General features: G+C 53.5%; 1 protein-coding gene across 3 annotated transcripts in view; it reads left to right on the forward strand.

The window, feature by feature from the left end:
• The window catches only part of CLMN (calmin), a 111,269-nt gene that overhangs the window by 66,158 nt on the left and 31,032 nt on the right, over positions 1-14,079 (forward strand). For all 3 annotated transcript variants that reach the window (XM_066277273.1, XM_066277274.1, XM_066277275.1), the window contains exons 3-5: positions 6,193-6,288; positions 8,080-8,163; positions 12,881-12,973. In XM_066277273.1, the coding sequence (XP_066133370.1) occupies positions 6,193-6,288; positions 8,080-8,163; positions 12,881-12,973 (273 nt within the window). The remainder of the gene's footprint in view (positions 1-6,192; positions 6,289-8,079; positions 8,164-12,880; positions 12,974-14,079) is intronic.

Below are 14,079 nucleotides of genomic sequence, written 5' to 3' on the forward strand. Positions count from 1 at the left end.
GTCATTCATTCATTTAACGAGTGTGTTCTCCCTGCCTGGTACCCAGGTCCTTGCCTGGAACATGGAGGTAAGGCGTTGGGAGTGTCAGTCCAGTTGGGGAAGAAAAGGTCTTTATCCTTTTTTTTTTTAATGGTAAAGACTGCTTTATCGGTGGCAGTTAGTACAAGTCAGTGAATATTGACCCCCAGAGAAGAACTCAGTTATTTACCAGCTTATTGGTCTATGGAGAACTGAATGGGATTGAACCCACTGGTTGCTGGGAGGACAAGCTGAAGTCGGTCCTGCTTCTTGGAAAGTGAAGCCGTAGCCGGCTGATGTGGGGCATCTGCTGCTCCGTCAGCCGTAAGCACCACGGGAGCTCCATGCAGGAGGTGTGGAGGGCCCTTTGGATGCGCTGGAATGCCGGCATCCTCCGGAAGTAGCTGTTGTTTCTCTGGACCCTTGTTTCCAAACTGCCGGAGCGAGGTAGTCCTTGTGGCCCCTGGGGCGGTCCTTGTGGCCCCCGGGGCGGTCCTTGTGGCCCCCGGGACGGTCCCACGAAGCTCCAGCCGGTTCTGCAGCATGCCCACTCTCTTACTGCAACAACCGAGCGCCAGGAACGAGTATCGCCACACCTGCAGAGGTCTGCCTTTGAACAGAAACGATGAGCAAAAGTCAGAAGACATTCACTGTCGCACAACTCAAGCACTTCCATGGACAGGAGGCAAGGTTGGAGTGGGGGCCTCTTATTAAGATCCTTTTGTAGAAATTTGGATTGATTGATACAGGAACCCTTGACACCTAATACAAAGCCAGATTCCCTTGTTCATCACATAATGTTGCCATTGATTAGTAACCTTACCTGCCCCTTTGGGTGCACCCAGGCACCCTACTTCGCACATCACACATCTCCGTTAATCCCCATGACAACCCTAACTAACCCCCCCCACCTCCTACTCTGAACAAGGCTTCATGACTTCCTGCCGTCCCACCACCTAGAAGGAAGCTCTTCCTGCGGCTTCTGCGGATTCAGCTTTGTGGCCCCTCTTCCCCCTTTTCTTTCTGTCTGACACTCTCTGGCCAGGCGGTTTTAAATTGCATTTTGTCTGCAAGCATCTCTGGCTCGCACACCATAGAGCAAAAGCCGCTGAACCAGTTCCTCCTGCTAAGCAGCGGGAAGGATGGGCCGCAGAGGGCAGGGATGCAGGTGGACCCCCAGCTCCAGTGAGAAACCCCAGCCCTCCTTATACGCCGGGTTAGCCCCTGACTGTGAACGTTCTGTGTTGCCCGGGGCTGGGGAAAGAGACATTATTTTTCTCCTTAGGGTATAAGAAAGCTGACTTCACAGGATTCATTTCACTCACTTCACTTCTTTCTTCTGAAATTCCACTATCTGGTTCTCCAAATAGACCCAGCCCTGTAGTCTCATTTCTTTTTAAACCTTGCCTGACCTGTGGTGGCGCAGTGGATAAAGCGTTGACCTGGAAATGCTGAGGTCGCCGGTTCGAAACCCTAGGCTTGCCTGGTCAAGGCACATATGGGAGTTGATGCTTCCAGCTCCTCCCCCACTTCTCTCTCTCTGTCTCTCCTCTCTGTCTCTCCCTCTCCTCTCTAAAATGAATAAATAAAAAAAAAAATTAAAAAAAATTAAATTAAATTAAAAAAAAAAAACAAACCTGGGGCGATTGAGGTGCCCTCCGTTGGTTCGTTCAGGCAGTTGTATTTCCTTCCCTCCTATCCTCTTCAAAGGTACAAGAGTACCTGTTGACTGTCCTGGGAGTTAACCCAGAGGAAGGTTCTTGGAATCATTGAGATGATTAGAAAGCAGAAAAAAGAAATGTGACTTTTTTTATTGTTTGTATTTTTCTGAAGTTAGAAACGGGGAGGCAGTCAGACAGACTCCCGCATGCACCAGACCGGGATCCACCTGGCATGCCCACCAGGGGGCGATGCTCTGCCCCTCCGGGGCGTCGCTCTGTTGCAACCAGGGCCATTCTAGTGCCTGAGGCAGAGGCCATAGAGCCATCCCCAGCGCCCGGGCCAACTTTGCTCCAATGGAGTCTTGGCTGTGGGAGGGGAAGAGAGAGACAGAGAGGAAGGAGAAGGGGAGGGGTGGAGAAGCAGATGTGCGCCTCTCCTGTGTGCCCTGGCCGGGAATCGAACCCAGGACTCCTGCACGCCAGGCCGACGCTCTACCACTGAGCCAACCGGCCAGGGCCAGGAAGTGGAGCTCTTGACTGAGAGTCTCATCCGCAGAGTTGACTTTTGGGGCCTGTGACATTTTGCCAGCGGCACTTGGTCACCCACTCCTCTGTCCCCCCGCCTGTACAGTGGGATACACTTGACCCAGCAGGCTCCTGAACCCTTTAGGTGAAGGAGGACCCAGTGTGGATAAAGCGTTGTAAATCATTTGCCAGTTATTCTGACTGTGGGTGCATTTTCGGCAGGGCTCATATAAAGTGAAGTGTTATTTCTGGGGGTTGGGGAGAGAACGACACTGTTTTCCAAACTTGAGTTCACTGAACTCCTAACTGAATGCCTGATGTGTGTCAGGGCGGCTGGAAATTCCTCCTGGTGGACGGAGTATGGCCATGGCGTTATTCATTCATTCTCTTTCTTTTTTAATTAAAAAAATAACACAGGGAAGTACGGAGGGTAATATAGCAAATACCCCTGCGCTCACTCAGCACCCCAAATGAGCCTCTGCTAGCATTTATCATATCAGGACTTTCCCCCTTGGCCACGCTCTGGTTCCTTCTGCGCGGGGCAGGTGGGTAGCGCCCACTCCAGAGATAAATCAGATAGCACCTGAAACCGATGCCTAATAAACAGGGCAAAATTAACAGCCACGTTTCCAACCCCGAGACGTTCAAGAACAACCTTTCATGTAAAGGAAACCCAGGAACTCCTGGGGGAACTGGGCTTAACTGCAATTTGAAGGCTGTCAGAAATATTTACCGAGTCCCCGGCTTCTGGAAAAATTCCTTAATTTACCAAAGGGGTTAGATCATGAAGAAAGGCCTGGGGGTGCTGTTTATTCGGGCCATACCGATCTCATGAAGCCCACGGAACGTTTGGGGCCCCAGGAGTGTTTGCTCTGGAGCCGTTTCAATTTCTCCTCCTGCCCTCTCGCAGGATGGACCGCGGCCAAGGCCCCGTGCGCCGCCCCTGCCCCCGCCCCCGCCGCCGCCCCCGCCCCCGCGGCTCCTCCAGACGCCATCAATGGGAATGATTCTCCGGGTTCTAGGCGAACACAGGGCCCGGCCGCGGTCGGGGCTGCTAACTGGAAATTTTGTGAGCCCATCTATCAGGGGGTGTTTTGTTCGGGTCTCTCGCGATCGCTGCCTCCCATTAGCAGGAATAATATTTCCGTAAGAGTCTCCGTAACCTGATGCCCTCGTGCTTGGCCTGGAATGTGCCCAAGGAGCTGCGGGAGTCTGCAAAGAAAATAATCTGCCTTTCGGTTCAAAGTCGCTGGTGCCCTTGAAGCAAAGCCCTTTTCTGTGCACCTGTGGGCGGAATTGCCCTGTATTTTGACTCACCGGGAAGTCAGGGGCTCGTATAAGGCCTAAGGAAATACCACCTTCCTTAATAAAAACAACAAAGCAAGCACAGGCCCTCCAAGGCTGTCTGGGGCAGGAGGCCTTCCGGGAGGAAGAGGGTGCCGGGACCACAGCTCACCGAGTTTCCAAGGCTTTCCTTACCCCTGGGCCTCTGGCTGGTTACAGCTACCTCCCCCCATGTGTACTGTCCCCTCATCTCCTCTGTGATACCCCCTTTCATTGTACCCAGAAGCAGAGAGTACTCAGACTAACCATTCTAATGTGGTGGAAGCCCCAATACTGAAAGGTAACCAGAATCCGTACTGGGCTGGGGGCTTATTAAAGGTACAGGTTTGTGGACACTGTGCCCGTACTCTGTTGAAGTCCCTCTAAACCAGGGGTCCCCAAACTTTTTACACAGGGGGCCAGTTCACTGTCCCTCAGACCATTAGAGGGCCAGACTATAAAAAAAAACACTATGAACAAAACTATGCACACTGCACATATCTTATTTTAAAGTAAAAAAACAGGAACAAATACAATATTTAAAATAAAGAACTAGTAAATTTAAATCAACAAACTGACCAGTATTTCAATGGGAACTATGGGCCTGCTTTTGGCTAAGGAGATGGTCAATGTGCTCCTCTCACTGACCACCAATGAAAGAGGTGCCCCTTCTGGAAGTGCGGCGGGGGCTGGATAAATGGCCTCAGGCTGCATGTGGCCCGCGGGCCGTAGTTTGGGGACCCCTGTTCTAAACCATCCTGCATTAAAGCTCTTGTTATCAAGCAGTGGTCAACAGAGAACTTCTTTCCAGCAAAGTCTTACATGGGACCCTCAGCAAAGGTCCATAAAAGCTGAGCGTCTCTGCTGAAGGAGGTAAATGGATCGACTTCCTTCTTGATGTCCCTCAGTCACGATAGGGCACCCCAAAGCTGTTCTGCTGAATCTGGGGGTTCCAAGAAGCCAGGTTTGCAGATTCCTGAGCTGGGAGATCTGACCGACAAGTTCCAGCCAGCCCTAGACTCTGGGCCACATCCAGCCAAACTCACATGGACACGGTACAGTGTCGGCTCACCTAGACAGCAGACCTCCCCGGTCTAGGCTCAGAGAAGAAAGGTGGGGGGGGGGGCTTCCAGCTCTTCCCATCCAGGCCTCTCCCTTCACATCCCAGGTCCTGTGTGGAAAGTTGCCTTTTCCCCCAGGGAGAGGGAAGAGGCTGGGAGCATGGCTCAGAGGGTGCCGTTTACTGACCCAGGAAACCCAGGAAGAGAAGCAAGTGAGGCAGAGAGATGATGCTTCAAGTGTCGTTCCCTGCAGCCTGGCACCAGCTAAGGACATCTCACAGCCGTGAGACACATACTCCCGGGTGAAGTGCCGTCCTAAATAGGGCACCCTGAGACTCTGCAGGTAACAGTAAACTAGTTTGACTGCCGGTGTCAGTCTGCGAAGGCAGGTGCTGGGCCAGGCGCTTTCCCCACATGACCTCATTCCATTCTAGCTCCCGTCCTCTGCAGTGGGTCAGACTCCTAAACCTGACCTTGTAGCCAAGGATATCAGGCCCAGGGAGGTTAAGGAAAATGCTCAAGGCCAAGTCCTGTTGAGGGCAGAACCCAGATTTGAACTCGGGCGTGTCTAACCCCCTTGCTTCTTGGTGGAACAGGTGGAAGGTGCATCTTGAGATAATGGTTCATCTCAGAAGCCCGGATGTTGTGGAGGAATGAGGCAGTCACATTCCATCGATTAACTTTTTAGCATCATTTTTATTAGTTTGACTTGTTATAATGAGCATGTATTATTACTTCGTATATCTAAACATATAAACACACATCAAAACTACACATGTAAATCAGCCTCTCAAACTAGGAGATCCTGGCAGGCCTTCAGACTTGGGGGTGGAAGGAAAGGTCCCCCCCGACTCAGCCACCCCGCGTTCAGCTGTGCTGCTGTCTGTCCTCCGCTCCCTCCCAACCAAGTTACCCATGCCAGCCTTCCTCCTGGCTCCCTCCCAAGGGTGCCCCCCTCCAGACTCAGACTACATATCAATGACGTGACAGCTGGCACCTCAGTGAGGCACATGTATTTTGACTGAGCAGGATGGGAGACGAGGGAGCCCTGCTGACACGTGGGCCCAGGCCCAGAGGGTCACTGACCCGATGTCGTGCCGTCCCAGTGTGGGTCTGGGCTGCACTGGTGGTCAGCCAGCGTGTCCCGATGAGGAACAGGGCCTTACCAAAGAGCTGGCTTGTCCGAACACTGGGCACGCCACCCAGCCTCTTGGAGCTTCCGAGTGAAGGTCTTGCACCAGGTAATTTGACGTGAGCCCCGTTTCTAGAATGATTTCATTCTGTAGAGGGCTATAAGGAAGGCATGCCTTTTCTTTCTACCCTTAGGCAGAAACGTGGATGTAATGTGATTCTGAGATCTCATTTTAGAAGAGTCCCCAAGGATCATTTGTTGGCAGGGACCCCCGACGCTGCCCCCCCAATGCACCTGCTGCCCAGGCGTTCCCTCCAGGGGTGCAAGCTCACGCCCTCCATGGACAAGCCTCGCTGCCTATAGACGGACGTGGGTGTCCGGAAGTTTTCTCTTGAGTGAACTCTGCCACTGTAAACTAGTTCTGTGGGCTCCCCAGGTCACTAATGGGCTGTTCCTCCCTCTTCATCCACAGTGCGACCCGCCTCTGGAAGTGAAAGATTTGTTTGTTGACATACAAGATGGCAAAGTCCTAATGGCTCTGTTGGAAGTCCTGTCTGGGCGAAATCTGGTATGTACGGCACAGGAGGGTTGGGAGGAGGTAAAGCGCCGAGGAAAACGGTGCTGAAGGTTGCTTTTTAATACAGATCTCTGTGTGTGCACAGACCCGCTGCACATCCACCCTGTGGTGACAGACTGTGGCGGGCAATGTTCTTTCCTCCGCGATGAGACTGACCTAGTCATGTGTAACTAAGCAGTATGTTTTTTAAAAAAAAATTTTTTTTAAGCAAATCTACCTTAGTAAGTAGATAAATAAATGCCCAGTGTTTTCTGAGTCTGTTCAGGCCAGAGATTGGAACTAGAACATTATAGTTGAACGGGTCAGCTGCCACTTGAACCCAAACGATAGCAGAGAATGAAGAAGGTGGAGCAGGCATCTTCTATTTGAATCTGTCACCCATCCCAAGGCTGAAACCAGAACAGCGGGCTTCTAGAAGCTTCTCGGAAGTATGACCAGAATTGAATTGAACCCGCTGATCTTGAGGTTTACTCCACTTTGCTCTTCAGCCAGACCTCATCACGGGGAGGATGTCGGCTGCGCGCAGGGTGGCCCTGTCTCTCCCCTTCACGGGGTGGAGCTTCTCCACCCGGTGCTCCGCACATGTCGGGTGTGAGAGTTCCTGGTGGTCGGGCCATTTGTCTACCGCAGGGTGTTTGACAGCCTCCTTGGTCTCTACCCCCTGGATGTCGGTCGTACCCCCAGGTGTGACAACCAGACATGTCCTGGGAACATTGCCAGGCGTCCCCCAGCGGCGGGGCGATGATCTGGCCACCATGCCAGTAAAGTTGATGTTGAGAAACCCCACTCTGGAGTCCCGGGTTTGATTCACCCTGAGTGACTCACAGGGGTGACACAGAGTGCAGAGTGACACAGAGGTGCTGCAATGACCTGTGAGCTTGGCCTGGCAGTTCATACTCGGTGACAGACACCCACTGGGATGCCTTGTAATGTAAGCCACCCCCTAGAGGGGCATCACGGGCTTCCCTTTAGGATGCTGGTTCTGATGGTGCTCCTAGTGTGCCCAGCTGACGTGGCTGGAGTTTTAGCTTCTGCGGGCACTCCCTCTGTTCTCTCTCTCTCTCTCTCTCTCTCTCCCTCTCTCTCTCCCTTCCCCTCTCTACCCCTTGTCTCTGACTCTCTCCTCTTTCTCTTTCCTTCTCTGTTTCTCTGTCTCACTCTCTGTGTCTGTCTTTCTCTATCACCCTGCCTCGGTCTCTCACTCTGTCTCTCTTTATTTCTCTCTCTCTCTCTCTTTCTCTCCTTGTCTCTGTCCAACTCTGTCTCTCTCTGTTTCTCTTGCTTTCCCTCCCTCTCCTCTCTTTCTTTCTGTCTGTCTCCCTCCCTCCCTCCCACCCACCGCCACCCCCCCCCCCCCAATCTCAGCCTGTCTCGCTCTGACCTGGGATAGCTGTGCACAAAGCTCTTGGCCAGAAAGCAGGAACATCTGCTACCCCAGGGAGGGACTGGAGGATGATTTAGCAGCTGTGCGGTGATGCCCCGGCACGGAGGCCCCCGGCTCGGACAGAAACCATCAGCCGGGAGGAGAGCGTGTCACTGCGGGGCTCGGGGGAGGGCGGGCGAGCGACAGCCAGGAGCTGGGTCAGAGGAAAACCTGACAAATCTGGCCCTTGTTTAACCCCGGGGTCCCCCTTGCACCAGCCCACCCGAGGGAAGTCCAGGAACCATAAATAAAGAGTGGGTTCCAGCCGGAGCCCGACTTCCCCCCGGGGTGGACGCGAGCGTGGGGGAGGGAAAGGAGGCCCCCGCCGGCTCAGCCGTCCCGTCTGCTTTGTGTCACAGCTCCACGAGTACAAGTTCTCCTCCCACCGCATCTTCCGGCTCAACAACATAGCCAAAGCGCTGAAGTTTCTGGAAGACAGCAACGTAAGTAACTGGAAACACACCTGGTTGACACAGGCCTCCCCTGCGGCGGGAAGTGTAGTGCTGGTCACAGGAGGGGTGCGTGAAGGTCAAACGCTAAGATGGTCACATTAGACCATGCTTAAGGGGACCCTGGCGAACCCGTGTCGGTTGGCGACACAGCCCCCGACTCCCCGCCCGCCTTCCGTCTCCATCGGGACAGAAACTCCCAGGGACACCCAGGCGTGGGGAGCACGGGACAGCTGACCGGGTCTCAGCTCTGTAGAACTTGGTTTACATTCTTTTCTCCTTCCTTTACCTAAGAGTGCAGTGAGCATGTCCGAGGGTGAAACTGTCTCTTAGAACCCGGAACGCGGGAGAGGCAGAGGTGGGAACAGGGAGGCTAAGTGAGCCAGGAAAACTTACAGAAGTCTCCCCTCTGTGGTAGAACTTTCTAGACTTTAATAGCTTTTCCTGTGTTTTGAATTCTGCGTCGTGTCCTTCAAAAACGGGACCAGATGGCCCCAGAGGGGGTGAACTCTCCAGAGCTCCTCCTTTTTCGGTTAAACTTCAGCTGTTAGAATCCGGGTAAAGACACCGCAGCTCGACCCTCGGTCGTCAAGTGTGATTCACGCGCAGTTCTCGGTGGTAAGCCGCAGAAGCTGAGGCTGGCCGGTGTCAGCAGAGAAGGAGTTTGTTGAAGGGGTGCTGAGTAGCGCACACAGTGACCGGGGTCATTGGGGGTGGAACCCAGGGGTGCCAGGCACCAGGCCCTTGGCATAGCTCCCCACGCCCCCCAACCCAAGGACCTGTGTGGACGTGGCCACCTCGGCCCTGCCCCCACTCCTGCTAAGAGAAGGACACCACAGCCCCGGGAATGGACTCAGCGTCACACCTTCCGATTCGAAGGCTTGGACTGCCCAGCCTGGATCCCTGCCGCCATCCCCGCTGCCGAGGAGTGGGGGTGAGGAAGGCACTGTTGGGTTTTGCCGAGAGAGGTGGGCTGGGCCTCCCATCAGTGTCCATCAATGTCCATCAGCGGATGAATGGATAAACAAAATGCAGCATATTCAGAGTGGAACATTGTTTGGCCATGAAGAAGAACAAAGTACCAACACAGGCTGCCGCCTGGGCAGACATGGAAAACATTTTAAAAGATGTGAGACACGAAGGACTACTTATTCTGCGATTCCATTCCTATGACACGTCCAGGACAGGGAGACCCCTAGAGTCAGAAGATAGGTTCATGGTCAGTTAGGGGTGAGGAGACACGGGATTAGGGGAGAGATGGATAAAAGGGTTTCTTTTCTTTTTTTTTTTTTTTGTATTTTTCTGAAGCTGGAAATGGGGAGAGACAGTCAGACAGACTCCCGCATGCGCCCGACCGGGATCCACCCGGCACACCCACCAGGGGCGACGCTCTGCCCACCAGGGGGCGATGCTCTGCCCCTCCGGGGTGTCGCCATGTTGCGACCAGAGCCACTCTAGCGCCTGGGGCAGAGGCCACAGAGCCATCCCCAGCGCCCGGGCCATCTTTGCTCCAATGGAGCCTTGACTGCGGGAGGGGAAGAGAGAGACAGAGAGGAAGGAGGGGCGGGGTGGAGAAGCAGATGGCACCTCTCCTGTGTGCCCTGGCCGGGAATCGAACCCGGGACTCCTGCATGCCAGGCCGACACTCTACCACTGAGCCAACCGGCCAGGGCCCCTAAAGGGGTTCCTTTTTGGTGGGATGGAGATGTTCTAAAACTGACACCTATCTGGGAAAACACGAAAAACCATCGAACTGGACGCTTGAGATGGGTGAATTGAGTGGTGTGTCAGTAATATCTCAGGAACGCTGTCCTGTGGAAAAGCGTGACCATGACAGCGCTGGCGTTTCTGCCGAGCCGGGTTCACCATCAGCCGTGGCGCTCACGGGGCAGTGGAGGGCCGGGTTCGAAGCGCGGCTACTGTGGCTTCCAGCCCTGGAAAACGATGTAGATTCTCTGAGCCTCCGCTTCCACGTCTGTGCAGTGGAGGTGACGGAAAGACAGCCGAGCTTGGAGAGTCGCTGAGGCAGTCAAATGTGCCCATCCAGGCAGCGTTCGTCTGAGGCTCTTGCTACTCCCCCCAGAGCCCCAGCCCCTCCTCCTGGAGGGGTGTGCCAGGTGTGGCTCTTCCCAGCAGTGTCTGCACCGGAGTTCCGGGGGGGCGTGGTGTTTGTGATAACGGGTGGGCAGGCCTTCTCTTACCCCTCCTCAAATGTTGCCAAATGTTGCCAAACCGTCGGCAGTAGCTGCCCGTGATACAAGAGAACGTTAAAGCTCCCCTCTCCGTTCATTTTTTTATTTAAAAATCTGGAAATATTCTATAAGTGGGTGCGCATTGTCAGCTCTGTACCCTATTTGCCAGGCAGGTAAGACAGGGAAATGACCCCAGGGTGGCAGGGAGGGGTGAGCGCAGGTGAGTGAGACAGGAGGAAACAGACATTTCAGATGCAGTCTCTGTCCCACTCCCGGGATCCACAAACCACTTGTGGGCTCTACGAGCCCCTTTGTGTCGTGCTGTCCCAGCTCTAGGGAGGACGGGCCGCAGAGAAGTGCCCAGAACTAGATGATCAATGCCAAGCAGGTCCTGGGAGGGGCAATGGGCAGGTCCCATCTGCTCCAGGGTTCAGATGGTGCGAGGTGTGGCCGACCAATGCTGTTCTCTCTCTCCCCCCACAACTGTGCGTCACAGAGCATAGCCTTGGCTCCATTGTTAGAGACTGGCGGCCCCACCGACCAACTCTCTTGGTTGGTTCCAGCCTCTGAGCCTCAGCTTCCACATCTATGAAATGGGCATATTAAGAGGATGAGGTGAATTGCCCTGTGAAAACCACTCGGCAAGAAGTTGGGCTCCACCATGATGACCGTTATTGCTGCCTCACGCTCTGTGCGGCAACCAGTGTGGGGGAAGGAATATTCCCATAAGCCTCTTCTTGGTCTACTTGTCAGTGTGGCAAAAACAACTGAGTTATGGGAAGGCGAGGACTTTGTCCCTGAATCTGCTGCCTGATGTCTGGCTGTCACATTGACTTCACTACGGGGGCCCCAACAGTGGCTGGATACCCAGTGTAGGTGGGAATACCTGCTTCTTGGGGCCTTGGATGATGCCTGCAGTCACCGCCTTCCCTCAGCCAGGTGCTCCATTCCTCGCCTCTCCTGGGACGGTGCACCATCCTGTCCACTGCATCCCTGCACGGGGGCTCTGTCCTCTTCTCGCTTGGGACGTGCCCCCCGAAGCTCAGCTCAGAGCCCCGCGCTGGCCTGTGTTCGGTGAGCCACAGGAACGGAGGGAGCAGGAGTTCGTGAGATCAGCAGGCCATGTATCACGGGTGATTCATCACATGAGACGTGTGGCCATGGTGAATGTGAACAGAATGTGGGACTGCATTTGACTGGCCGTGTTATGCACCATTTTGACAGCTTTCTTTCCGGATCCAGCCTGCCCGTGATGAGCTTGTGCTGTCTGAAGTACACTCTGAGCGTCAGCCTGCCAAACACCCTCGGCTGGCCAGGGAACCTGGGAGGGGAGCTGCTCTCGCCCTAGGTTAGGAAAGCTCAGCCCCTTCTAATTCAATTGGTGTTGTCAGAAACCCGTGGCAGCTGGTAGGATCAGAGGCCCCTGTCGACATCCCTGAGAGGGAAAGGGGGAAAGGAGTACTTGAGCGAGGCCTCCTGTTTGCTTCCCCAGGTCTCCCTGCCGAATTCTGTAGGCTGGTTTTGGAAAGTTCACCTTGACTTTCTTTCTCCTCTCTTCCCGCTGAAGAATGGGTATTTTTACATTTAAAGGGGGTTGTGAAGAACAAAGCAGGAAATGGGAGAGACAGGGGCCACCTGCAAAGTCTTCACTATGACTCCCTGACCCTTTGTAGCAGTTTGCAGGTCCCCTGATCTGGGTCCTCGGGCTTTGTTTTCAGAATGAAGTGATTAAGGGGAGTGGCCCTGACTCACACCTGAGTGGGCAGCAGACTCCCAGGGCAGCCAATTCGGTAGGTCTGGGGCAGAATTTGCGTGTCTAAGGTGTTCCCAGGAGACCCGGGATTTGCTATGAGGATCACCCTGTGGTCAGAACCTCGTTTAAAAAGTAGATAATGTCTTAAGGATTTCTCGAATAGACATGATGTAACCAATCAGCAGGATATTTTGTAAGGATGCAGAAACTCTCAGGTCAGCCTTATCCCACCACCACGCCGTTTCTAACCAGCACTGGATAATTACTGTTGCCATTGTGGTCCATGGTTGCTGATGTCAGCGCTCTATGCTTTTCCAATCTGTGCACGTTAAATCTGTAGGTTTGGGGGTGGTAGTGGAGCAGGCAAACAGACCTCGCGGGCACTTAGCATCTGTCCCTGGGAAAGATGACTTAGACCTTATTAAGTGGACGACTCTGGGCATGTTACATTTGACCTCGCTGGAATTTCCTCACCTGAAATACAGGGACGATAGACGTGCCAACATGGTGGGGTTGTTGTGATGGCAAACTGAGTTAATAGTTGTAAGGAGCTTAGAGTATTGTCTGTGCATGGGGAGTCCTGTGTGGGTGATTATTACACACACTTAGGTACACTTTTGCACGCTGGGGTCCCTGAGAGGTGGCCTTGGGCAACACTGGACAGCACAGGTGAGAAGGAGAAACAGGTCTATGAGGGCATCGGAAAATAAGCTGTTCTCGACATCCATGGCCACTCTGGTTAAGCTCCTAACTTGCTTCTCTGCAGGTAAAACTGGTTAGCATCGACGCGGCGGAAATAGCAGATGGCAACCCCTCTCTGGTTCTCGGGCTGATATGGAACATAATTCTCTTCTTCCAGGTAAAATCATTTCCTTCCTGTGACACATGGAAGGAGCAGTCTCCTTGTGTCTGTCTGCTTAGGGCCAACGGAGCGGAGCGAGGCCAGATCAAGAGTGACAGGGAGATTCAGTTTCTGACAAATTTTGACTTTTCTGTTTCCCAAAAAACAACGGGAGGACGCCAGAATCCTGTGATTTTAGAGACTTGAGTCCTTGTGATTTTAAACGTGGTGGGGGTGGGGGTGGGGGCTCTGTTCTACAGGAGAGTATATCCATCCTCTTGGGAATTAAGGAATTAAATATTTACTTCGAAAAATAGTTTTTATTCTAAAGTATCACAAGAAAGTATCACTGGGGAAGTACTTCCAAAAACTGAACTTGGTAGAGTTACTTGCCGAAAACGACCGGTGCTCATCAGAGATAACGAAAGAGGCTGTCCGAAAGACAGCTCTGGGAAGAGGCGTGTGTGACAGGGAGACTGTTTTTCTCCGGCCTCAGCGACGTCAGCCTCTGTTTGGAAACACGGGTCTTGTAGAGAAGGGACAGGGACTGTGGCTGGGGTTTGAAGGCAGCATTTAAAGTCGTGCTTGATCGAGTTCATCTCCCCGCGTAGAAGGGAGTGAGCTGACGCTTCCTCTGCTCAGACCCCGCTCTTCGAAATAGAACACTGTGGCGCATTATGTAATTGCCCTCCCAAGGGTGAAAGTGATCTGCGTGGAGGTCATTTGCTGGGGTTTCTGGCTCAGTGCTGTGTTTCAGGGACAGGGTGAGCACAAAACAAGGTTTGGAGACAGCAGATCTAGTTCTAGGTGAGCCTTGAACTTCAGAAACCAAAGGCTGTCTCTCTGAGCCAGTTTCCACATCTGGGAAAAAGGGGCTCTGGTTATAACAATGTGAGCGTGTGAAGGGACGAGTGTGGCAGAGCCCGAGGTCAGCTGCAGTGTTCTAGACAGCCTCAGTCACTGGGGGTCGTCTCACACTCCCTGATAGATGCGGGAAGCATCCTGAAAATGTGTAAGAAAGTCAGGGCCGTAAGTTCACCCGAGGTCTTCCTCCATTCGTTTGGCAGATGTCTGTTGAGGTTCTCTGTGCCGGGTTCTGGACACACAATGTCCTGCGGCCATGA

Source organism: Saccopteryx bilineata, chromosome 4, assembly GCF_036850765.1.
Source record: "Saccopteryx bilineata isolate mSacBil1 chromosome 4, mSacBil1_pri_phased_curated, whole genome shotgun sequence".
In the NCBI taxonomy this organism is placed as follows: domain Eukaryota; kingdom Metazoa; phylum Chordata; class Mammalia; order Chiroptera; family Emballonuridae; genus Saccopteryx; species Saccopteryx bilineata.